General features: G+C 41.6%; 1 protein-coding gene across 50 annotated transcripts in view; it reads right to left on the minus strand.

The window, feature by feature from the left end:
- Sorbs2 (sorbin and SH3 domain containing 2) overlaps positions 1-24,976 on the minus strand; it is a 313,506-nt gene that overhangs the window by 30,916 nt on the left and 257,614 nt on the right. For 10 of the 50 annotated variants that reach the window (XM_063275036.1, XM_063275031.1, XM_063275032.1 and 7 more), the window contains 4 exons: positions 22,549-22,723; positions 19,649-19,763; positions 6,103-6,152; positions 3,332-3,519 (listed from right to left, as the gene is read on the minus strand). In XM_063275036.1, coding sequence (XP_063131106.1) covers positions 3,332-3,519; positions 6,103-6,152; positions 19,649-19,763; positions 22,549-22,723 — 528 coding nt within the window. Of the gene's footprint in view, positions 1-428; positions 2,010-3,331; positions 3,520-6,102; positions 6,153-10,870; positions 10,928-12,560; positions 12,645-13,229; positions 13,389-19,648; positions 19,764-22,548; positions 22,724-24,641; positions 24,687-24,976 lie in introns of all 50 variants that reach the window. The other 40 variants (XM_063275034.1, XM_063275027.1, XM_063275025.1 and 37 more) reach the window with 12 other exon arrangements.

Consider the following 24,976-nt stretch of genomic DNA (forward strand, 5'->3'; position numbering starts at 1 on the left):
TAATATAGAAATCAAAGAAAAGTCTGTGAAACTACTGGCTTTGATTCATAATGAGCCCAAATATATCTTAGGGATATGTATATTGAATTATGGTTTTTGTCTTGTTATTTTTTTTTAATTTGAGAGGTGATTATTGTAATCCCAATATTAAGTGGCGAATTTGTGTTTTCTTTTACTTTTAAGGGAGTAAATGTTTGTGAATTGATGATTACTTTCAGCCAACACATGAATGTCAGATAATCACACAGGCAAACGAGAACTAGGGAGTCAGACACGCCTGTACAACACAGCCCTTTGCTTGGCCACACATAATGACGTCACGTGGTCTCACGACTCAAGAGCGATGAGATGCAGGATGGAAAAAAAAAAGAATGCGCGAAAGGATGGGTCCTGAGCCACATGAGAAAAAGAAAGAAAAGCTCGTCCACCTTGGAGACTCAGCACACTACCATAGTCCTGTGCGTGGTAGCTGCTGGTCGTGTCCACGTCTGGGAAAGAGGCACTGTGAGGCATTCTCCCACAATCATTTTGGTACAGGGGACAATGAATAGCACCATCTTGAGGCAGTGGGTGGAAAGGCTGGTGCATGGGGCTCCTTTTTAGAGCATTAAGAGATGAATTCCTTTCAGGAATCTGTGGCAGCAGTTCACTAATAAGCCTGTGCAGGATGCTGTTGTCCGGCAAGCTTCCTCTCCGCTTTTCAGCTTTTATTTGGTCGCAAATGTCTTTAAGGGCAGAGTCCAGAGCCTCAACTACCGAGGCTTTGCATTTTGCCTGCTCAGTTTGTTTTTGGGGAGTCAAAACTTTTTTCCTTCGGAAAGGCACAGGGCTGACTAGAAACGCGAGTTTAGATAGGCCAGGATCCATGTCTTGCCTTCTGGGTCGGTCAATATTTTCATGCTTAGCTCTTTCGTGTTTTAACATCGTGGTAAATCGAGTGTAAGAAGCGGGGCATCGGCCTTTGCAGGAACTGATGAGGTGTCGGTGATGGTGGTGGTGATGGTGGTGGTGATGGCTGGATCCGTAGAAACTTTCAGAGGATGTGAATGAAAAGTGGTCGAAGTCACTTTCACTACAAAAGGACGACCCTTCGACGTGGACGTAGTCGCTGTGGTCAGACACAACCCCATCTTGGTCACTGTCGGAAAACTCCATATGTGTTCTAGGTTGCTCATCGCTGGTGACCTCGATGTGGATGGGTACCAGGGTGTTCGACTTGCAGCTTCGCTGACCCTGAGAAGGGTGTCGGACCTGAGTTTCCTCCTCCAGCAGAGACTCAATAGAAAATCGCCTCTTGGGGCACAAACCATTTTGTGGGGGTTCTAGGGTTACAGGAGATAACATTTCATCTCCTAGATTGGGCATAGACTTTGACTTCTGAATCAGCTTCTCAAACTCCGAGATGCGAGTGGGTACCACGTCCCTGGGCACCTCCTCGGTGGACGACTGGCTCCATCCATGGAGCAGCCCCCTGTGCTGCTGTTCCTTCTCGTACTGAAGGATCCTGGATTTCACAGAGCAAATGACCTCCGAGTTCATCAAATCCTTGCGGTTGATGCGGTGCATTTTCTTGTACATTTTGAGGAAGCCTGGGGCGTTATGGGCTGACCTATGTTTGAGCCTAGATCTGCTGTTCCCGCACACTTCCGGGATGTAGGGGGAAGTCCACGTCATGGGGTCGCTCTCTTTGGAGCCTTCGTCACATAACAGAGAACCCATGCTTTCTGACTTGGTTTTAGGGTCTGGGAAGCTGCCGCAGTCATCATTCAGGAGATCGTCACAGCTTCGTGATTTGATTTTGGGGGAAACCGCCTCTTCAGTGCTACTCCAGATCTCTGCATTTTGCCGGGCCATTTGCCAGCCGTTCTTGAAAGTGATGGCCCTTTGAGAGTCCTGGGGGACGTCCAAGTGCCTTCTATAAGCGCCGCAGCACTCTAACTCACTAGAGGGCGAGCCATTGAGCCCCGAGTAACTGCAAAGGGGCGGACACATTTTGCTATCATCCCCACCTTTCAGTCCAGAGCAGCATGGCAGGAGAAAGACATTTGGAGAAGTTAAGAGGTTCACAAAGAAAGGAGAGCATGTCACTATTAGCACAGCAAAGGAAAGGTGGTTAGTGTGGGTTTAATACACACTTAGCTTTCATTTCAGAGGTATGCTTGATAACTACTAAAGCAGGATATTTTTCAATGCAACTTTGTAGACATTACAGTGAACACTATCACACATGCGAGGCACTTGGTGTAGCTAACACATTTCTGTTCCACAATTCAACTGTCTTTTAGCCAACAAGGCATGCCCACAACTAGTAGCATCTCCTCCCTCCCTCCCTCCCTCCCTCCCTCCCTCCCTCCCTCCCTCCCTCCCTCCGTCCTTCCCTCCCTCCTTTTCTTCTTCTTTCTTATGCATGTTACATGTAAGTGGAGGTCAGAAGACAATGTATGTATGTGTGTGTGGGGGGGTGGGGGTTTGTTCTCTCTTTTCTCCTAAGAGCCGTGATCATAGTCAGGTAGTTGGGCTTGGTGGCAAATGCCCTTACCCACTGAGCCATCTCACCGCACGGCGGTCCCTCATTTCTAAGTTTTGAATTTGTGGCTTTAAGCCAGTATGTACTTATTGTGTAAACCATTGTGGACCACCATGCTACATAGGAGAATGTGATACTCTGATGTACAAATGAAGGGTGAACAAGGTAGAAGGGAGAGTAAATGACTGAAGGCTTGACTTAAATAGATAACTTTCTAATCTAGAATTTAAAGTGCCCCATTACATATTTTAGGCCATATTTTTCTGTTGCTACTTTTATTTCTTATTCTACAAATCAGTTCTACAAATTAACTAGTTATCTATAACATTAGAAACTATGACCATGTAGAAGCCTGTAATTGGCACTTCTGAAAAGTATGACAACAGATTATTTAATACTTTGGGATTTTAAGGAAAATAACAATAAACTCAATCTGTTTTTGAGAAAATAGTAACATTTTTTTCCCAGACAGGGTTTCTTTGGATAGCCTTGTCTGTCCTGGAACTCAACTCTGTAGACCATGCTGGCCTTGAACTAAGAGACATCCACCTGCCTCTGCCTCCTGAGTGCTGGAATTAAAAGCATTTGCCACCACTGCATGGCTTGGTCTGAGTTCTTTAAGACATTCAAGCGGCTTGCCGGTTTGAATTGGACTGAGTGGGAGCCATGCTTTGCTGGGAAACTGCATTTGCTTCAGGACACTACAAGTAAGAGCAGCACAGGTTGTGGTCATGGGGGTGGCCTGTCCCCATACTCTGGGCTAAATCGTGAACTAGCAAGTTGTGTTCATTTATCACCGCTCACCTTGTGCTCTCGAGGGAGAGGAAGGAGAAGAACTAATGAAAGACGTGGTAAAGGTGGAACTTGATCCTGGGAGGTCTGCCCGGCCGGGGCTGGTCCTGCTTGAACTGTGATCCCCCAAGCCCCTGGGCGGGCCCACTGCAGGTTCACTCTTCCTCCGTTTTCTAAAGTCACCCGCCATGCTTGCAGAGCTGAAAGATGCAATCAGTTTGGTTGGTTTTGGAAGAGGTTAACTTGTGCACAAGAAGCCTGCACTAGTTAATGACATAAGACCTAACCTCGTACTCACAAAGCTGCATAGTAAGAAACGTATTCCTGGGCTGGAGAGATGGCTCAGCGGTTAAGAGCACCCGACTGCTCTTCCAGAGGTCATGAGTTCAATTCCCAGCAACCACATGGTGGCTCACAACCATCTGTAAAGAGATCCGATGCCCTCTTCTGGTGTATCTGAAGACAGCTACAGTGTACTTATATATAATACATAAATAAATCTTAAAAAAAAAAAAGAAACATATTCCTCCACACTCAAAATACGTTCTCCAGGAGCATCCTTCTAAAGACGCAAAGATCTCATTTTTAAAGGGGAGTTTCAAGTTGTAGAGTATCTGACCGGACAGTATAGACTCTTCATATTCATGGGTTAAACCAACTATGCACAGGGAATATTAAGAATTGGACTGTTACTGAATGTGTAACAAACTTGTGTTATTATTCCCCAAGTGATCCATTATAACAACCACTTGTCTAAAGATTTACTCATTTTTATTTTATGCGTTATGAGGGTTTTGCTCGCATATATGTCTGTATACTAAGTGCCTGGTGCCCGTGGAAGTCAGGAGGGGCATAGGATCCCTGGGAACCTTTGCAAGACCAGCAAGTGCTCTTATCCATTGAGCCTTCTCCTAGTCCCAACAACCTTTTTAATAGTATTTGTGTCACACAAGGCCATATACATATTTCAGAGTATACAGGAGGCTATGATTAGGTTATCTGTAAGTACTATGCCATCCAGAGTCAGTAGATTTTAGTATCGTTGGCAAGTCCTAGGAACCAACCCTCCACAGAGATCAGAAGACAACAGAGCAGAGAGCCCCTCCGTGCCCACCCTGTTCTTCTTTAGCATCTTTGTCTTCACATCATTTACGGACATTTGTAACAGCTAGTGACCCCATCTGGACATGTCCTCTCTCAAAGTCTGCCTTTTACATATCGGCTTTGTGCCATCTGTGACACACTTTAGGGGTTTATAAATGTGTAATGAAATATGTCCGTTATGAATGTGCCTCATAGCATACTTTTACTCCCACCAAAGATCCCTTGGGTACCATTTTCTAATCCACCCCTTTGTCTTTATGTTTCCTAAAAGTCGTAGCTCTCATGTTCACAGGTCACCTTCACACTGCACAGTTGGAACCAGACAGTATGCAGTCCTTTCAGAGTGGTTTCTTCCTTGGGCTCCAATGTCCTCTTCCTATATTCATAGATACCTGCATGCAACTTTTGCACACATATGCACTCAGGCACACACATATCAAAAAAACATAAACTCTTTAATTTTTTTTTACTTTGTAAAATCATCTCATGTCACCCGAACATAAGGCTGAGGATGACCTTGAATTTCTGACTGTCCTGCCTCTACTTACCACGTGGTGCGATTACAGCCCTGTGTTACCATGTGTAGTTTTTACTGTGGCTTTTTGGGTTTTATACATGCTAGGTCAACACTCTACCAAGTGTATTGTGTCTCCAGCTTTATCTAGACTTTTGGTCTCTTGATAGCTTATTTCTTTTTATTGATGAACAATATTCTATTATATAGATGTGCCACAGTTTCTTTATTTACCCACTTATCTAAGAAATAACATCTAATAACATCTTCATATGTTCTAGGACTTGGCAATTTTGAAACAATTGCTGCAAACCTACAAATGCAGGTTGGATAGATCTCTCTGTCTCTGTCTCTCTGTCTCTGTCTCTCTCTCTCTCTCTCTCTCTGTGTGTGTGTGTGTGTGTGTGTGTGTGTGTGTGTGTGTGTGTTTATAATTACCCTTTAAAGTACAAATTTCTATGCAGTGAACTTACTGTTCTTGGGAATTCAATGTTATGATTTCCATTTGAATCATGAATCTTTTTAGATATAGGAAATAGTTCTGACAATATGAGTCTATCTACAAGGAAGGTTTCAAAATAGAAGAAGGGACCTTATGAAAGGAAGCCATCTAGCAAAACAAGTTTCTTTTACCTTAAGGATTCTCTTTTGCTTTCCTTAATGTGTTCACAAGAACCTTAGACTGGAATTCCAATATGGTCTATTCAAATCATGAGTGATTAAAAAAAAAACCATTCAACAAGTAAAGTGTTAAAAATTCCTTTCATACAGTTGTGGAAAATGGTATTGATGATTTATAAAGAAAGGGAGGTGTTTTTGTTTTTGTTGTGTTTTGTTTTTACTGATCATAGCTTTGAGTAGGGTATCATTTAAGAGAAGCATTCACAAGTGATTGTTTACACACCGTGAGGTCTGGTACTTAAAATAAGAATGCAAAGGGCTGGGGATTTAGCTCAGCGGTAGAGCGCTCGCCTAGCAAGCGCAAGGCCCTGGGTTCGGTCCCCGGCTCCGGAAAAAAAAAAAAAAAAAGAACCAAAAAAAAAAAAAAAGAATGCAAGTCAAATGATTATTTAATGAAATGAGTCTTTCAGCAGGGAAGGTGACTATTGAGAAAGTGATTGCGGGCATGGAATATTCTGTTAGTGCAATGTTACCAGATCCTTACCTGCTGGGTCTTTCCAAGCTTCTGTCTATGGAAGACTGGTAGACGGAGACCTGGTGAAATATAATAGCAGTCCCATGAAAAGAATTACCATAGCACATTTCCCTGATTTGTCACCATTGAGTTTTGCATTCTAAAACAGATACTCTAAAACACTGCAATGAAAAGAATCCTTTATTGTGATTATGAAGATGTCTTTCCAAAGAGATGCCATGTCTGAGCTCTCTTTTAGTAGACTACACTGTGTTCTGAGATGTAACACAACCAAGATATTCATTTCATCAGGAAGAAAAACCAAACCAGTAACGTTGTCGTTAGGCACACTGGACTGAAGGAAGAGCTAACAGATCTTCAACTTTGACTTCAGGCTCTCAGCGACTGCTAAGTAGGAGCTTCTATGTGAAGGACTGGCTTTTATTTTGTGTAAGAAAATATTTCCAGCCATCTTTAAATTCTTATAAATCACAAAGTGCTTTATATTTTCATTGTTAGTTCCAGGTAGCATACAAGCCATACTTGGTACATCTTTCCTCCATAAGGGCTTATGTCATGACATCTTCATAAAACCTACAGAATTTGATTTTAAATCACCATAAATTAACTGAGACTTCAACCAGTATAGGTTTATAAATCTTGAGCAGTTTGAATTTAATCTTAAATTCCTATAAATAGAAATACTTTATCAGAATATTAAAAACATTTTAGATGAAACAAAGACCTCACTATAAGTGATTTCTACTGTTCTTTTGTGTTAATTGGCAAATACTATCAGTTTCCCAATCAAAGCACTAGGTTATAACTTTATGATTCTTATGTAGATCGGTCTGACAAGCCTTATACCTAATATTTTTACTTTAATTATATATAACTGACTGGGAATGGAATCTTACTCATAATCAACAAAACGTCTATTGGCATGAAAATATTCCATCATTTTAGACAGAATATGAGTATTTAATATTTGTACCTCTTAGAAAAGTTTGAGCTTCCTATGTTCCCAGCATATATAGGAATAGAAAGATGTTCTGCTGTGCTCATAAGTTTGCATGATAATTTGAATTTGTCTCAAGTGGATACTAGAGAGTAAGGAAAGCATGATGTGGGAGAAATATAGCAAGTGAAATCATATTAGTAATTCTGCATGTTTGCAGAACAGGTATCAGGGAGCATCAGAACAGCACCCTCTGTAGGTCACAGGTCTAATGGGACAACCTGACACACAGTTGACCACTAAAAGGGCCAAATTCAGGTGCTCTTAGAATATCCCTAGGAAGGTCAGAAATATGAACCGGCAATGATGGTAGATATAGACAATATTATAGCACAAAATAAAACACTGTATGTGTTTCAGAGTTAAGACAAACTGTAATGATTCTTCCTTGTTCAGTGTTTTTTATATTCCAAACAAGTTAAAACCAGTTTAAAAGGATTTTTAAAAACACAGTTGTGTGTGTGTGTGTGTGTGTGTGTGTGTGTGTGTGTGTGTGTGTGTGTGCGCGCGCGCGCGCGTGCGCATGCGCCATGGTATATGTGTGCCATGCTATGTGTGTGGAGGTCAGAAGACAACTTGAAGAATTCAATTTTCTTCTTACACAATATGGATTCTGGGGATCAAATTCAGGTCACAGCTGAGCCATCTTGCTTGCCTGTAAAAGGCTTTGATTTTATGTATCGTAAGAGAAAGTTCAGTTGTCAATTATAAAGAAATAAAAAAATTAGATTAATAATGAAGGTAAAACCTTGTATGACAATTATGACACTCCACCTGAAAAAAGAAAAAATAGTCCCCAGAAAAAGAACCAGCCCATTTTACCCAATACCCTCATTTTACCACTTATCCCTCATTTGCATGTGATGACTATTTTAAAACACTAGAAGGGCATTTCAAGGACTGGGAGACAGTAAACCATTATTTCTGGTAATTAATTATTGATTAAACTCTGCAAACAGGTTCTTAACTACTCTTGAAGAAATGTTTCAAATTAGCAACATATAGGTTTCATTCTGACATTTGCAAACAAATGTCTCAGTTACATTTGATTTAAAAATATGTACTTGATATGTACTTGCTAAATTATAGCTTAGGTATCACCTAATAATTTACAACTTTTGCTAGCAATCTCATACAAATGTTTTTAAATACTGAATCTAAATATCTTGTGGGAGACTTTCTCCTTATACTTTGAAAGGCCACCCTAGTTAACATGCTGTTAAAGTCACTCCTATCTCTCAGTCCCCTAAAGATACAAACACACAGCTGCTGTTAAAGTCACTCCTATCTCTCAGTCCCCTAAAGATACAAACACACAGCTCAACTGCTATCAAACTGCTTCTTTAATGTAGTGTTTTGGCCACTGCCTTAACATAAAAAGTGTATTGATCAGTTTTTGCCATCGCTGCCCTCAGTAATTCTTGCGTAGTGTTAATTTCCAGAACCGATTTTATACAAACTCAGTGATTCAAATAAAATTGTTTCTAGAATTGCTGAGCTCTAACTACATCTACTGGAGGCAGTAAAATGTGTGGTTTAAAGGAAATGCTTTGAAATGGAGGCAGAACAGTTAGTGCTTTGTTCTCCAGGCCACCATCTTAGGAGGCAAGTGTTGATACACTCCTTAAGTCATTCCATTCCACTTTTCTTGAATGAAGAAAAAAAAAACAAACAAAAAACAATGAATTGACTATGATGTCTAAATCCCGTTTCAGTTTTCAATGAACCAACTACTTTGAAAAAAAAATCTAGAAATACCTGCAAAAATACCTGAGGGAAAATATGTACATGTTTGTTTTTCTTTTTATAAATGCTGGTTGATTTATTTAAATTCCTCGTACTGAACTTAAAAAGGGGAAGTATGTGATCAATATGATAACCCTATCCCTTCGCCCAACCGGATTAAAGTCTAATGAAAATCCTTCAGCACAGTAACATAGCTTTGGTGTGGAAAACACGAGAACATTTTTTTTTGACAGAATTAAATTTCAAAATAAATCCTTAGTTGTTCATATGCTGAAATGATGACAAAATGAACAGAATAGAACTGTTTGTTTCATTTAATTCTCTTTAGAGAGTAGACCTTGCTACAAAATCACTTGGAAAATTGCAGACCTCAATACCTCAAAAGGTTCCTGGTTACTGGAGTTTACTTTTTATTTGACTCCCCCCACCACTCCCCACCCCCAGCTACTTCCCTGTTTTAACATACACCATGATGTTTTAATATGATTTATAATTTGGAGTTGCAGTTTGAACTTTTAGAAATTTGAATATTTCTCCTTAAACTCCATGTCTGCCATCTGTCCTCCCCACAGTACCAGGACAATCACCCTTAACATGAGCTCTTGTCTCCTGTCTTGCCTATAGATTGAATAAAGGCTTCACAAGGAAAGTAAGGTACTAAGTGTTGCATTCACTTAAGAACACACGGCAACCACTGTGACACAATCAGTTGATTCTATGCGCTTCTATCTTGGCTGCTTCTGAGGGCACGCACGGGAGGCCTTTACATGCCAGAGCAGAACAATGAGATTCCTGCTTTTGTCTTCTAAGTGCCTCAAAATATTCTTCTGGTTTCTTTGTGGAGGGCAAAGTTTGGCTTAGGATCCTCCCTGTTCCTTTTCACACTCTTTTCCTCATCCAGGTACAAATTCACCTGGTCTGGCACGAGTTCTTCACCTAGCTGGTTGGCTGCTTGTCTGAGCCTTCTTCTTGTTCATGAGTGTTTGGCCTGCATGCATGTCTGTGCACCATGTGTGTGCCTGGTGAACAAAGGCAGGTCTTGGGCAGGATTAGCAAGTGCTCTTAACAACTGAGTCATCTCTCTGGCCTTATGCATACACATTCTTCAGCTGAGATCTCAATTAAGTTTTATCCCATGAGGCAGTGATCACTATCTGCTGTGATGGCCACCTGGACTATAACACCTAGAAAGATCAGTGATGCCCACCAAGGATATGGAGCTGGGAAACTGGAACACACAGGTCGAGTATTCATCACCTCTATTCTTGACTATGGTCAAATCCACAATGTATGAACATTTAGGAAAACTAAGGAATAACAATAACATTTAGGAAAATATAGGCAATAAATATCTGATCATGTAAAGAATCTAAACTTTGCTTTTATTTATATATATATATGCATATATATATGCATGTGTGTGTGTGGTATGTGTGGTATGTGTGTGTGGTGTGTGTATGGGGTATGGTGTGTGTGGCGTGGTGTGGTGTGTATGTGTGTGTGTGGTGTGTGTCTCTGTGTGGTGTGTGTGTGTTTGGACATAGCACAATTGCTACACTATGTGAGGGATGCTCTTCATCCACAGTGGGTGGGTGCCCAAAAATGGAAGTCAGGCCATTGGGTTTTCACAATGAATACTTTAACCTAATGAGCTATTTCCATAGCCCAAGAATCTAATCGCTTGAGTCTGGACCTCTAAGCACAATGAAACAGTGGCTTCTAGAAGCCCTGTAGTAGTACTTTGCTCAGTTTATAAAAATGGATAGTTAATACATTGGCAAAGTTCTTATCTTTTTTTTTAATTCTCATGCTGTTGGGTATTTTAACTAGAAGCAACAGTTGCAAGGCTCATTACCTAGAATTCAGAAATAGCCGACCCCCTTGCCCTGTCTAGATGCTACTACGTGCCACACAGTGATACAAAGAGAGTTAACACCAGTTGGAACAGCACAGTGAACTATATATAACAACACAGATGTTCAGATTGACAGGAACAGGGGGGTGGGGTGGAAGGAGAGAAGGATTTGTCTTTACCTCATTGGACACACCGGAAGAATGATCTTGAACATAATCCAGAGCCTTTTTAGGGGGCTGGGTGTAGACGCACCACAGAAGCAGAAGTGGAGAGATGGGATGGAGGAGAGTCAATGCAGCGAGGAATGAACATGTGGAAAAGGTGACAACAGTTAGAGACCGAGTGCCGATAGCATCAGATACACATAAAGAGAGACAGGGACCAGGGACGGAGCAAAATGGCAGCCAAGGAGCCAGAGTGCAATGTTGGTAAATATTCTCAAGCACAGCGCAAGGCTGCCCGTGTGCAGTTAGTAGATTTGTAAGCTCTATTCGTCAAATCGCAATCAGCACTCCCATTCTTTGGCCACAGCATATTGCAAGGTCTATTCAGAAAACATCGGAGGAGTAAGGGAGAGCATGCTAGCGAGCGGCCCTTTGTGGCTGAGAAGGATTACATAAAGTGCTGGTAATTTGGGCTCAACACAGAAACCAGTACGGTCTCTAGAAACTACCCAGTAACAGAAAAATATATAGAGCAAAACAGGAGAGCATCCTCCCACTGGAATAAAATACATTTATACTAATAAGAGGAGATATCAGAAAAAGAACAGGAGGAAATGATCCTTTTATTAGGTAATAGAAATGCCAGGAAACTTTAATATTCATTTACAGTCACATTTGATACAGTTCAATAAAGCATGTAATGAGGCTAACCAAGGCTGCATATTAATGCATGAAAAGGACTCACAGCCACCCAGTAAGGAATATGTGGTGTGCATATTTATGAATCCTCACATGGCATGATAAGGAGCAGACTGTGAATTCTAAAATATTGCTGGACAGTGTGACCTGCTATCTAACAATTCAGGGGTTATAAAAATGCATGCTTCAGACAGTTCCCTGAGACAGTTTGAAGGACTAAGGGAAACTATTTGAAACCTGAGTTGGCCCTGTCTCAAACAGGTCAATCAGATCTCACAAGGTCCAAACTGGGGACTTTCAGTAGGGGACTCAAGGGACCGGAGACCTGCTGGGTGCTCAGGAGGAAAACGTGACAAAGCAGAGTCCACAGGACTTCGTAACTCTCTCTTTTTGTTATCTCTCCTATTCAGAGCATCGTTTTACTGTGGGAATGGTCTGGTGATACATGATAGAGGAAACTGCCCAAAGATTTTCATTGTTGAATGACGGGCTTAGGTTTAATTAGTGACTACTTTGGGCAAATTCTTTGACCCTTTTCGTCTATTTTCTCATGGTTGGAGTTGCATTAGGAAGATCAAGTCATTGTGTTGGGGGTCCAAGTGCTCTGAAGGGGCGTGATAATTTCTGAGCCAATGAGAACTGTGGTAACTGTCATTTTTATAGACTTGTTAAACTAGTTCAAAATGTGCTGTACACAATAGAGCTCTCCCTTAAAGCTGCGCCAGGGACCTAAGTATTCCAAGACAGAAACACCCCAACATGCCAAATTTGTAATTAATTAGATGTGATTCTAATGCATGATTTGGAAAAAAAATATGGGGAGCCAATGAACAAATTTAGGCATTTGTTACCAAAGCGAATTTGCGCAAAGCTGGAGCACATGTATTTAACCCATCCAGCTTCTGTTTTCGACATGACACCGTCTCTCTGGTGACAATTAATATGCTTTGAAAATCAAACAAACATTCTCCTATTTGTTTTATAGTAATTGTCTAGCCTCACTTACCGGACGTCCAAACTCCAGTTCTGAAAAGAATTTATACCAGGGTTCATTTTCTAAATCTATGTCAGCTGGATTTATGCGACCCGTCTAGAGCAGATGTGAAAGGAAAAGGGGAGGAAAAGGCACACTGAGCGAAGTGAGGGAAAATGCTGTGTGGTATGAAAACTCGCGCGCATCCACTCGCAAACATGCATCGGACCCATCCAACAAACCTCGGCAGGACAGAATGGAGGAAGTGAAGTACGAGGAGGATATGCAAATGAGGGCCATGGCGTCACTGGGATCCCTATAGCCACCATTGCTAGATCTTTGGCCTGATGCATGAACTAGGGAAGCTATCCTGGCTGTGACAATGGGGATGTGACAATAGGCACAACAATTTGTGAAGATATGTCCAACCCAGGCACCAAAGGGCTCTCCTGGACTGCTCAGTCTGCTGTCCCGAAACTGGTAACCGGCAGTGGCAGCAGTGGTCTGCATTGTGCAGACATTGCAGATGGGGCAGGCTGGAGCATGGAATGGTGGAGCTGAGGGTGTCTGGGAGAGAAGTACGGTCTAGGAGCAGGAAGAACCCCAGCAGGGACAGGGATCTGACCTTGCCTTAGCCTCAGAACAAAGGCTGAGCTCAGCTTCCCCACAGCATGAGAGAGGGTGAAGAAGGAAGGCGCTCACCCCGGTGGGAGAGAGATCTGGGGCACTCAGACGGGGTGCGGGGACACAGCTCCTGGGCGGAGGGGAAGGGCTACGCAGGCCATCTGTTGAGGGTGACACTGGGAGAGGCTTCCGGCTGGGTTCCCTGGGAACAGGTGTCGGAGTTGTTGGGAGAGGGGGCTGTAAGAGAGAGGGGTGAGGAAACACTGGTTCGTTAGACAGGGGCTCTTGATGGAACCTGGAGGGTACCAGCTGATGTTAGTCCTGGAGACTAACATTTCAGGTTGGTGCTGTGGCTTGGGTTACTGTGGAAAGCAGATCTCTTATGAATGGCCCACCATACCAAAGACCTGAGGGTCACAAGTCTCTCCAAAAGTGAAGAAATATCTCATTTTGTGATTCAATCTCCCCCTGTTGACTTGGAACCTAAGGAGGGTGTGGGTAAAATTAGGCTTAGCACCTAAATTACCCTTAGTGGGTAGGGGAGGGAGGGTATGGGGAGTAACTGACTTGCATCTCAAGGGGTTTATGAATGTTGGGTTTAAGATAGAAATGCTTGGGTTGTTAACACGAACATTGAGAAAAACAAGCACAATTACTTTAGCAGTAGAAGGTAGACGCACAGCCTTTCCTTAACCGAGCTAACATTAACCTTTAATTTTTTTTTTATGATACATACCAGGCTAGATGGTGTCACGGTGGTTGCTTTTCTATAAAATGATGCTCAAAGTACTGAATGTGTCCATAGCTATGTCTTTGATATCTCCCATGTCCCTAATTAAATATGTATAGTTGCATTGCATAATAAGTCAGAAAAATTCTAAGGAAAGTTACTTGGTTCCCTAAAAGCCATTTGTGCCAATGAATAGAAAAGCTGTGATGCCCACAGTACCATCCAGGAGGGCTGCTAAACACCCACCACTTCAATCCCATAATATTCTCTTAGAACTCTTAAGGAGCTCAAGGGTTGCCACTGAGTAGCTCTATAACCCATAATGCTGGGGCACTGGAATATACCACATTAACAAAGACACCATTTTCTCATGAGCTTAGTAGTAGTGAAACATTGGAGTATTTCATCGTTATTACATACTATTACATGCCATTACATAATATTACATACCATTACATACTACTGTAGTGTTTTCTTGTCATTACAATGATAGAAACGTTGGAGGCATCGTAAGAAAACAGTGCAGAGACCAAGTTTCTGCAGTGTATTAATGGTAGTGATTATAAAGACTGCAGAATTGCTGAGAGTTGCTGTGACCAATGACAAGTGAATACACTTCACAGTGGCACGCTTGTACAGTGGTTGATGGCATCCCAAAGCGGGTATCCAGATGGGCACGTACAGGAATGAATGTGCATACAAAATACTACACTGTTGGTCAGGCATTGAAAAGTGCCTTTAAGAATTTAATATTACTTTTAGTATTGAGTATTTGATTATGAGCTTATTTTTGCCATAATTAAAACTATTGAAGAGGCTAATATTCGATCAGAATGATCAGTATTGTGGAAGCTCTGAGATAGTTACTCTAATTTATGTCAACCTTTGATTTCTTTTTTTTTTTTTTTTTTTGGTTCTTTTTTTCGGAGCTGGGGACCGAACCCAGGGCCTTGCACTTCCTAGGTAAGCGCTCTACCACTGAGCTAAATCCCCAGCCCCCAACCTTTGATTTCTACTTCAAAATTAACAGTGAAATCTGTTAGAAAGAATACCTCCCGGTAACCAATTCCCACTGGCTTAAAAGAAAGACATGAATTTATAGCTACTTCCCATTGAATTAAAATTTGTGATCCACTAGTTATAGGAGCGTTAAAATTTTGTTAGCGATAAAAATGTTACTTTTCTTCAATTATTAGACAAAGCCACCTGAAACATATAATTATTTCATAGGATTACATTGTTAGAACCTTTATCTCCAGTTAACATTAGAGAGGGTTGGTCAGTAAGTTTTGTATAGTTCAGAGAGCTATACTGTCTCCTTAACAGAAGAGAAACCTGGAATTCTCTCAAACTCTATAGTTTCTATTGCTGGATATCAAGTGTCTATTTAAAAGGCTTCTTCTCAGCTACTGTTGGGATGACCTACATCCAACTAGAGTGTTTTATTGTGCTCAGGGAAGATAGGAATTTGTCAGAACAGTGGTTTTCAACCTGTGGGTTTCTTGAGATCATTGGAAAACATTTATATTTGCATTATGACTCATAATAGTAGCAAAAATACAGTTATGAAGTAGCAACAAAAATAATTTTATGGTTGGAGGTCACCACAACATGAGGAATTGTGTTAAAGGGTTGAGAACCAGTATTAAAGGGGAAAAAAATTGTTTCAAAACACTGTGAACACTAGGGGGCAAACTTACTAAATCAATAGACAAGCTTTTTAGCTTGGCCTTGACTTAAAAGAAAATCAACCACAAACTGATGGTCCACATTCTCCGTTGTGGGGGTACGTTTCTGTAATAGAATCTGGGGAAAGGAGCAGAGAGCTATCATTGTGCTCCAACCCCGAAAATATTGATTTCATTAGAGAGAAAGGGTTCTAACTTATTAAAGCTTCAATACAGAGAGTGAACAACTTGCTAAAAACTGTACAGAGAGATAGTAGCACAGGAAGTCCCCCAGACTGCACCGTGTCACCCTCAGCAGTTCTGGAATGGAGTGTGGGGTACCCATTTGAACAGAGCCTTGGCTTTACTGGCTGGGTGGGCGGGCACACACTTCAGTTGCTGGTATTAGGAGCCAGCGGGAAGAGGATGGCGAGTTTGAAATCAGCCTGGACTGCACAGAATAACCTTATCTCAAAAGAACATAAGACAAATAACCTCAACAAGATAACCCTTAAGAAATAGACACCCCCAAAAAGGAGACGCCAGAACTAGAATTGTCTAGTTGATTATCTTAGTTATACAATAATTGGATGTGTTCTGTATCAATCCAGAATGGCTCCTACAGGCCCAGAAACGCTATAAAGTCAGTGACACATATACAGACTGTCTGATAACTGAAGCATAGGCGTAGGATCTCTGTCAGTGCTCCCTCAGTTCCCTCACATCAGAGAAACTCCTCTTCTTCATAGGAATCCACTAGGGGACAGCTACCTCTCAGAGTAATTCTTGTAATGGCAAGAGAGCAGCTTCCGATGGACGTCTCCTCACTCTGTTTTTTTTCTGTCAGTTCACAAGCCTAGCAACCTTCTGCTCACACAAACCATCCATCTCCAGAGTGAGAAGTGCTTAAGATGAGCTTGCACCAGGACTCACATGGGATTGGTCTTAAAAGCTCCATAGAATGCGTGGTTTTTAAAAGTTTTCCAAACTTAAAAGCCTTTTGCTGCTTCTCAGTCTTCCTGCTGGATGCACATGTTGTGTGCTAACACACCAGAGACCCCGGGAGTTTGTTCTTGTAAATGCTCATTGGGTTTTAAGCGTCAAGGCACGGGTTGCTATGCTTTCTGGTTCACAGAAAATACTATTGTGTAATGGGATAATTCTTCACGGGTCAAACCATCAGCTATAACATCTCAGATTTTTATAGCTTTTATAATCAAATAAATATTTATGAGCTTCGAAGAAATGCATTTGGTTTTTGTCTTTCTGGTAAAAAATAGGATGAAGGAAATATCCCCCGTGACCTCCCCAGGGCATGAGGAGTTCTGCTTAAGCAGAATTGTTCCCTCATAGAAGGTGAGCTAAAGTTATTTTTGTGAATTCCATCTGTGCATCGTGATGGAGACTCACTGGGCCTCACAGATAGATTCGATCTCACCATCTTCTATCCACCAACTGCAAAGGTAACATCAGTTCTATTCACTGAGTTGCTCAAGGAGGTATTCACTACCTAGGTACCCCATGCCAGGCATTGAGTTGGGTGTGGAAGATAAGTGATACTATGTCAGTCAAGGTGAGGACCCAGGCAGGTGGACAGGTGCGTGGTAAGGATGTCTCCAGAGACAAGAAAAAGTCAAGAGAAAATGTGGGACTGCTAGGCTTTTAAAAAAGAAATGGTGGATTTACTAATCAGGGAAATGAATGGGCCGTGTCAACTCAGACAATGGACAATTGTGGACCGGATGGGCTGTGACATTTCTCCTTGTGAGTAGGAATGTTAAGCTCATAGAGGGCGAAGGGGATCCAAGAATATAGGGAAGCTGACAGGCTTGCTGGAAATCAAGGAGAACAGCATAGAACAGCCTAGTGCTTGTTTACCATTTTCAAAAATTAGAACTGAAGAGAACAAAGGGATTCTCTCAAAATACCTGAGTAAAAAGTCAGAAGATGCCGTCATGAGGCCCTGAGACTCATGCTTCTCTCAGTTAGCAAAGCCACCCTCTCTCTCCTGCAGTCCAAGCCTTCAAGACACTCAGCTGTTCTCAAATACCCTCGCCCAGTTGGCTCTTTGGTTTGTTTTGTATTCGTTTTTTTGTTCCAATTTAAAGTGGGATAAATTCAGGATTGATTTTTTAAAAGAAGATAATAGTCTAATCCTATAAAAACAATAATTTAACAAGGCTTGGCCAAAATTATATCACTAACTCTCTCATATCATTTGCCATAACTCTAGCTCCCAATAAAATAGTTTCGGAGAGGAAAAAAAGTACGCCTTGTGTTCTCATTTCCTTCCAAGATGCCAGTTCCTCCCATTCATCTTTTCCTGTGGCGGAAGAGGTTTATTCAGAGCAGAATCTCTGCCCATGCTCATGGCTTCTGACCGCCCTATCCTCTTGGACCAGTCAAGAATACGCATCTTGCATTATAACTACTCTGAACCCAGCTTTCTGGTAAAGTAAGCAACATGAACTTTTTCTAAGTTAGCCACTAATTATACAATACTTGAAAGCAACCAAATAAATTATGGTGAGTACTAGTAGCCAAAGGCTTCCTGTTCAGAGGAGACGACATGGTAGTGGGGAAGCCACGCAAACATCTGCCTCTGCTTGACTGGTTCGAGCACATGCTAGCTACGTGGCCATGTGGCGTTTGGTGAGTGCTGCCCCAGTCTCTTGATCTGTAAAGGAGGAAGTTAGTGCATCTACTTTATAGGGTTGTTGGGAAGGCTTCAGAAGATAAAGAAACTATTATTAGTTATAGCATGTAGTGCTATCATTATGATTATTGTTATTAGTAGATTAAACCAGAGAGCCTTCAAAGCTTGCACCCAAAGGGTTGTGGAAATATCAGCCACAATGAAAGGACCCTAAAAATGAGCTCTAACAAGGAGAATTCTTTAGGTGTGTTTCTATTTTGGCCATTTAAGACATCTCTTATCTTTAGTCATACCATAATCCCAAGAGCTTCATGAATCATTAGAGTCCTATTATAATTTAATCTAATAAAAATTTTCAGGAGTAATATTATATTCCATTGAATTTTGGTTTGGAAATTTCACTTTCTTTATATTCAAACAGACCACTTAGGGAATGGGTTAAAATCCAGATCCTGGGATCAGTAATGTTCCCCTCACTTGCAGTCTCTCTGTTGCAGCCTTACCATGCAATGAAATCTGAATTCTTTGAAGAAAGGCAGTTGAATTGTGTGACTGGAAGATCTTTGAACAGACTCAAGAACACAGCCACAAAACACAGGGTGGCATTCCAACTCTAAATCAGGATTTTCCACTCTAAATCGAGGTTACTCATGGTCAAGGCTGCCCAACGAAATCTCAGGGCCAACCTTGCCCTCTCTGCACTGTGTGATGGTGGTGTGTGAGCCGGAAGAACTCACAAAGGCAATACCAACCGGTTTATGTGGGATGGAGTTTGGACATACAGGGGAACTGCAGAGTTTTAAGGAGGTCTTGAGGACACTGATCTCCAAGAAACAAACAAGGGAAGAAAACAGGAAGGAGGGCCAGGGAAGAAGCTGCTGTTAGATTTAATTGGAGGCAAGTGACCTTTTCCAAGTCCATACCCTGTTTACTTTGTATGTCCCTCAAATAAACAAAACAGACTATAAAGAACAATACGGTCTTGATCCAGTAAAATGGAAGCTTGAGGCTCGAGGTAACCTGAGAGGGATTTAATAAAAACCAATTAAATGACTTGTTATGAGAAGTGTGTTGGGGAAGATTTCCTCTTTAGTGAGCTAAATAGTGGGTAGGAATCCAACATAGAAGTCAAGGGGTTCATCTGCCTGGGTCTGTACATCGGATGCAGACTCGTGATTTTCCTCACGGGCACGATAGAATAGCAGAGCAGCATTTCCTGCATGAGTGCTGTGATTAGGCACAGCTAGCAGAGCTAATGGTGATGAGGCTTGCCTATAAGCTACTAAAACACCTCTTTCAGTTCAGAGACAAGATATGCAAATCATGGCTAAAAATAAAGACAGTTTCTCGACAGTGTCAAATAAATAAATGGGACAAGATTCAGGTTCACTCGGGACCCCTGTGGCCTAGCAAGCTGGCTCTTGGATCAATGACAAGTGCTTACGGGTCTTTCGTGCTGCAGGATGGATGACTTCCCAGGCTCGTATTCAAAAATACTCCTTGGCTCCGATCGAAATTTCCTGGTGTCCACCTTTCTGTCTGGGGGATCCCAGTCATGCCTGTCAATGAACAGCAAACCACATTGAAAGCACCGTGAGATCCCACCATGGCCAAGGTTAATTTTACTAGAACTTTACTGGTTTAGTGTGTGTAGGTGTGTGTCTATGGATTGAGATATTCAGGCTTAATCAACAAGCGGTTTTCTTCCTGAGCCCTGAGAGATTTAAAAACAAAGCAAAACAAACAAACAAAAAACCCCAACAAAACCCTCACACCCTCACACAACATCCCTCTGGCTAAAAAAATATATGAAATTACTATACGTTTAGCTTTATATGAATGACTTATAAAAAACTATCTCTTATACTTCCACCTTTCTTTCTTCACGCTTTTTTTTCAAGTGTGACTATGGATGGAAAAACTCACAAAAGAGGTTTGTAGACGCAAGGACGGTGACTTCTCGTTGCTAGACCCCTGGGTGCTAAGGACATGTGTGTCTGAGTATAAAGTGGCAGTGTGCTCTGTGACGCTTTGTCCGTTTAACCGCCTGGCTTCCTTGATCCCGAGGGATAAGAAATAATGCTCATAGCAGGCTTGACCATTTTTCTTGTGAACAGCATTGGAATGCCCACGTGAGATTTATAGCTGCATCCCTTGGGCTGACACTCATAGGGATAAGCAGAGTGGAGTGGGAGGCCCCTTGGTCTGAGCCTTGAAATACTCTCCCATGGAATCTGATACTTTTTTTTGCATTGATACCACTGAGGGTCTGTCAAGGGCTCTTGGAAACTACATTTTCACAGGAGGATTCAGAACACCAAACTCTTCTGGGCGGTCAGAACCAAATTAGAAAACTTCCCTTGGAGGGGTGGAAGAATCATTCTATATACATTTATTCATTTAATTTTTATTTGAGGGAAAGGACCTTTTATCTTTTGAGTTTGGAAATTCTTTCTCCATGGAATAAGAGGCACAGAGTGCTCTAAGAGAAAAGGAGAAGCAAGTCCTAGGTGTGGAGAGAACCAGCGAGCTCCATCCAGCAGAGCCTGCACTGCCTCCCGCCTCAGATTTCCTACCTGTGAGAAACTGTGTCCTGTCTGAGCATCATGGAGAAATTTCATAAAAAAACGTGCAGTGCTAATTATTTCTCAGTTTAAAGACATTTGTACTTCTACACAATTTATCGTGAGGGAAGAGGTATTAAGGTGAAAATTCCTTGACATGTGCTATTTATTTTTGTTATGTATTAATTACATCATGATCCTACAGATGATTTGCAACTCTTCCTAGGGATGCAATTTTACTGGTGTTGAGTATACTTTTTATGAGGTGTGTGGTTGGTTTGTGTGTCGATGGCTCCTATAGAATTGAATGCCTGGTCCTCAGGTTAGTGGAACTATTTGGGAAGAATTAGGAGGTGTGGCCTTATTGGAGGAGGTGTGTTACTGCTTTAAGGTTTCAAAACCCCAAGCCAGGGCTAATGTCTGTCTCTCTGCCTGCTGCCTGTAGACCAGGATGTAAAGCTCTTGGCTACCACCCCAGCGCCTTGCCTGACTGCTTGCCTCTAAAACTATAAATGGACCCCTAATTACATGCTTCCTTTTAAGGTTTGCTTTGGTAATGGTGTTTCTTTATGGCAACAGAATAGTAACCAAGATCATAATGATAGAAAATACTTAATCAGTAGTACAAAAACCAATAATAAACATCTTTTCAATTACTATTTATTAACTATCAGTAGAGATAGCATAGGCTTTGGACTTAGGAGAAGCCAAGGTTAAATCCTGACTTAGACACTCTATCCATACAAATAGAACAAATTATTGTAATTTTCTAACCCATTTCTTTCTCTGTGGTGTAGAACATGTTCCACTGGGTTGTTTCCAGGATAAAACAATGCAATCAATGGGAGTACCTAGCCTGGTGCTTGCCTCATAATCAGCTTTCAGTAAAGATTACCAAGACATAGAAATATTAGCCACAGTCCTGCTAAACTAACACAAATGAAATGTGTTCATAAAAATTTAACTTGAGTGTGAATAGCCTATTTAAAAATATTTCAGTGCAGAAATGAAAATGAGAATCAGCTAAAACAACTGGCAAAAGTGACTCACAGATACTTGTTAAATAATGCCTTATTTATAATTTAAGAATAATTTCCCTTGGTTTCTAAAATGCATCTTAAAAGATCTGAACTTTCAAACCTGTGAAAACAAAAACCTTAACCGCTCGGTCTCTTTCTAATGTGGGGCAGCAGAGGGGATCTGTGCCAATCGTCTCCAATTATTTTATTTTTAATATGTGCTTGTTTTGAGATAGAATGTTACAATGTAGCCAGTTCTGGCTTGGAAGTTACTATGTAGCTCAGTGGCCTTGAACTCATGCCTCAGCTTCCTGAAGACTGAGATTACACAGTGATGTGCCATACTTTAGCCCCTTTCAGCTCAGGAATTGGACCCAGAGGCCAGAGTGTGTGGAGGAAGCCATTGCCACTGAGCCTCATGCCCCAGGCTGATATGGACACAATAGTAAGCTATTGTGTGTGTTTGTAGCACTTGGATAAGTGCTCTACTACTATCCTTAGTCTCTTTATTTCCTATATGAGCTTATTAAACAAAAAAATAAAGGTTATGTCCCTGATACATCGGGTTAATTTAGAACATTATGCTAGCATGACCCAGACTTCCCTGAAAGTATTCAGCATAATCTCTGAAGTGATGTTTAATATCAACTGATAAGTCCATGCGTGAATTCACTACACAATGCTGGGCTGATTCTTCACTGAGTACCATTGTGGGCTGGTTTTTATCCTGAGAGAAGCCATCTTTGCGGAAGGAGCCTTACTTTTCTGTTGAAGACTGATCTCTTGGTCGTGGTGGAACGTGTGGGGGAGGCACTGGTGAGGGTGCCTCCTTAAAAGCATCGGTGCCATTGTCCGAGTGGCTTTTGGAAAGAGGTCTGTAGGTCTGGGTCTTTGCAGCAGGATGTGACTGAGCACTGTAGGGCGAGTTGTACAGACCTACCATGAAAAGGAAAAACCAGCAAAACAGGCAAATAAGTTAAAAATGCATTTAGTGGTTGGGTTCTGCAAAATCACCAATGGATTTGCAAAAATTATCAATAAACATTATTTTAATATACACATTAAGCAGTGCATTATTTATTAATTTATCAATATTAATTTACAAATTATCACTTATTAATTAGACATCAATTGGTTTTACACATATGTATTGATTATAGTCAATCACCAGTCATTGCAGAATTAGTGGTAAGTTCAGGCTATTTAGTAAAAATAGAGTTACAGATACTCAGCAAGGTTTCCTCTCAATTACAGAAACTAACACCTTAGGTAAACTTACAGAGGAAGATTAAAATGGCGGCTAATATTTCCTAGTACTGACATATGACAGTTGCTATGTTAACTGCAATCCAACAAATACTGAACATGCTTGTACACGAGGTGCTGTTCCCGCACAGGACATGAACCCTCCTCAACAAGATGCTACAAAAAAGGTGTGTGATGGGGAAGAGTCAGTGATCGTTAATAAACATCCAAGGGAGAAAGACATGGTCAGAATCAGAGGATGTTAGAAGACGATGAACGAGACAGAGAGTATGTTACAGACCCTGAAGGACCAGCTTTGACGGGTGGAAGAGCATGGCAGAAATATTACGCAAGACGCAAAGCCATGGGCTAGCATAGTAGGAAGTAGAGAGGGGTTATAGGTGTTCTGTTGACAGACTGAGAGATAAAACTCTCCAGTCTTTACAGGGTAACATGACTAAACTGCAGCTTATTAATGACCAGGGAGGCACACTGATTTCAATATTTGAAAGTATATAAAAATTCTTCGTTTCTCATCATCTCAATCTTGGGGTAAGTCTATCTGGGCGGGACTGCTTCTTGGTGTACGTGTGTTCCCATGAGTTGTGACATTGGACATCTGTTAGTTCTTAAGTTCCACAGACTTCAGCTTGTGAGGTGACTCAGTGAGGTGGGTTTGATGGACTGGGGCCAGGAAGGGGGTATTTACTTTATGGACTTCCTGTAGGAATATAGGGATATAGAGTCTAACTCAGAGGCCAGGACCTTGATGTTTGTTTGTTTGTTTATTTTACCTCCCCTACCCCCTCGCTTATCTTCAGAGTTGAACAGCAAAACCACCCAGCTAAAGGCCTGGTTGCTGGCCATCAGGTTTTAGAGAGGGGAAGAGCCTCATAGAGATTTCTGTTAGGGTGGCAAAGAGGATCCTAGATGAGGGCACAACCCTGGGCTTACAGCTAAGGCTGGGTAGAATCTCCTGATGGGATATTCAGGAAAAACTGATGGGAGAGGGCATCTTGTAGGGGTCTGCACACGAGCATGAAGACCACTCCACAGGAAACCAGCACATTCAAATACAAATGGGAATGGCGGCGCTGAAGTCCTTCCATTATGAGCACTGGCAACAGGAGTCAGGAAACTGGCTCAGCCAAGAGGGCTTTCACATCTTTCAGTGAATGGCTCTCCTTTGGAGCATGAGCCTGGTCTTAAATCACTTGGATTTGTTTGTTTTTTTGGGAATAATAGGTGAGAGGTTTTATGCAATCATAATCACTCTTTCTACTGATAAAAAAAACGATCTTTATTTTGTTGTGTAACCCAGGTCCTAGTCTGTTCTCTCACCCTGACCCTTCACATGGTGGCTAAACATTCCTGAGGTTGACAATAACCAACGGCAGATGGATGAATGACGCAGACCGGTGTTAGTTCCCACTTCCAGGAGAAAGGATCAATCTTTTGTTAGGCATGCTCTGAGGAAAGGAGTAGGGAATCTGCCTGTCATCACAGGAACGGACAACATGGGGTCTGAGTGGCAAGACAAAGGACTGAGGCTCTTCCGAACAGTAGAGTGTGATTGGACATCATGAGCAATCGAGGAAAGCCATCCTACCTGCATTGTATGTGTAAGGAGTATTATACATGTCTGTGTCCTCATCTAGAAAATGAAACATAAACACAGTAATCCAGATGCTGCCGTCTTGATGCCAAGACAGCAGAAGGTCAGAGCAATGACAGAAATGCACTAGCAAAAAAACAAAAACAAAAACAAAAAACAGCAATTTTTTTTCCTAGCATATAACAGCACTTTGTATTTCAAAATATCATGTTCTCTGGGCACGAGCGATCTTGTCCATAAAGTAATGTACCTTGCTACCCTGGTCACACATGCAAAGCTGGTCTCTTGTCCTCATCTTCCTTCTTGTGTCCTCTGCATCATAATTTCTT

Source organism: Rattus norvegicus, chromosome 16, assembly GCF_036323735.1.
Source record: "Rattus norvegicus strain BN/NHsdMcwi chromosome 16, GRCr8, whole genome shotgun sequence".
Classification (NCBI taxonomy): domain Eukaryota; kingdom Metazoa; phylum Chordata; class Mammalia; order Rodentia; family Muridae; genus Rattus; species Rattus norvegicus.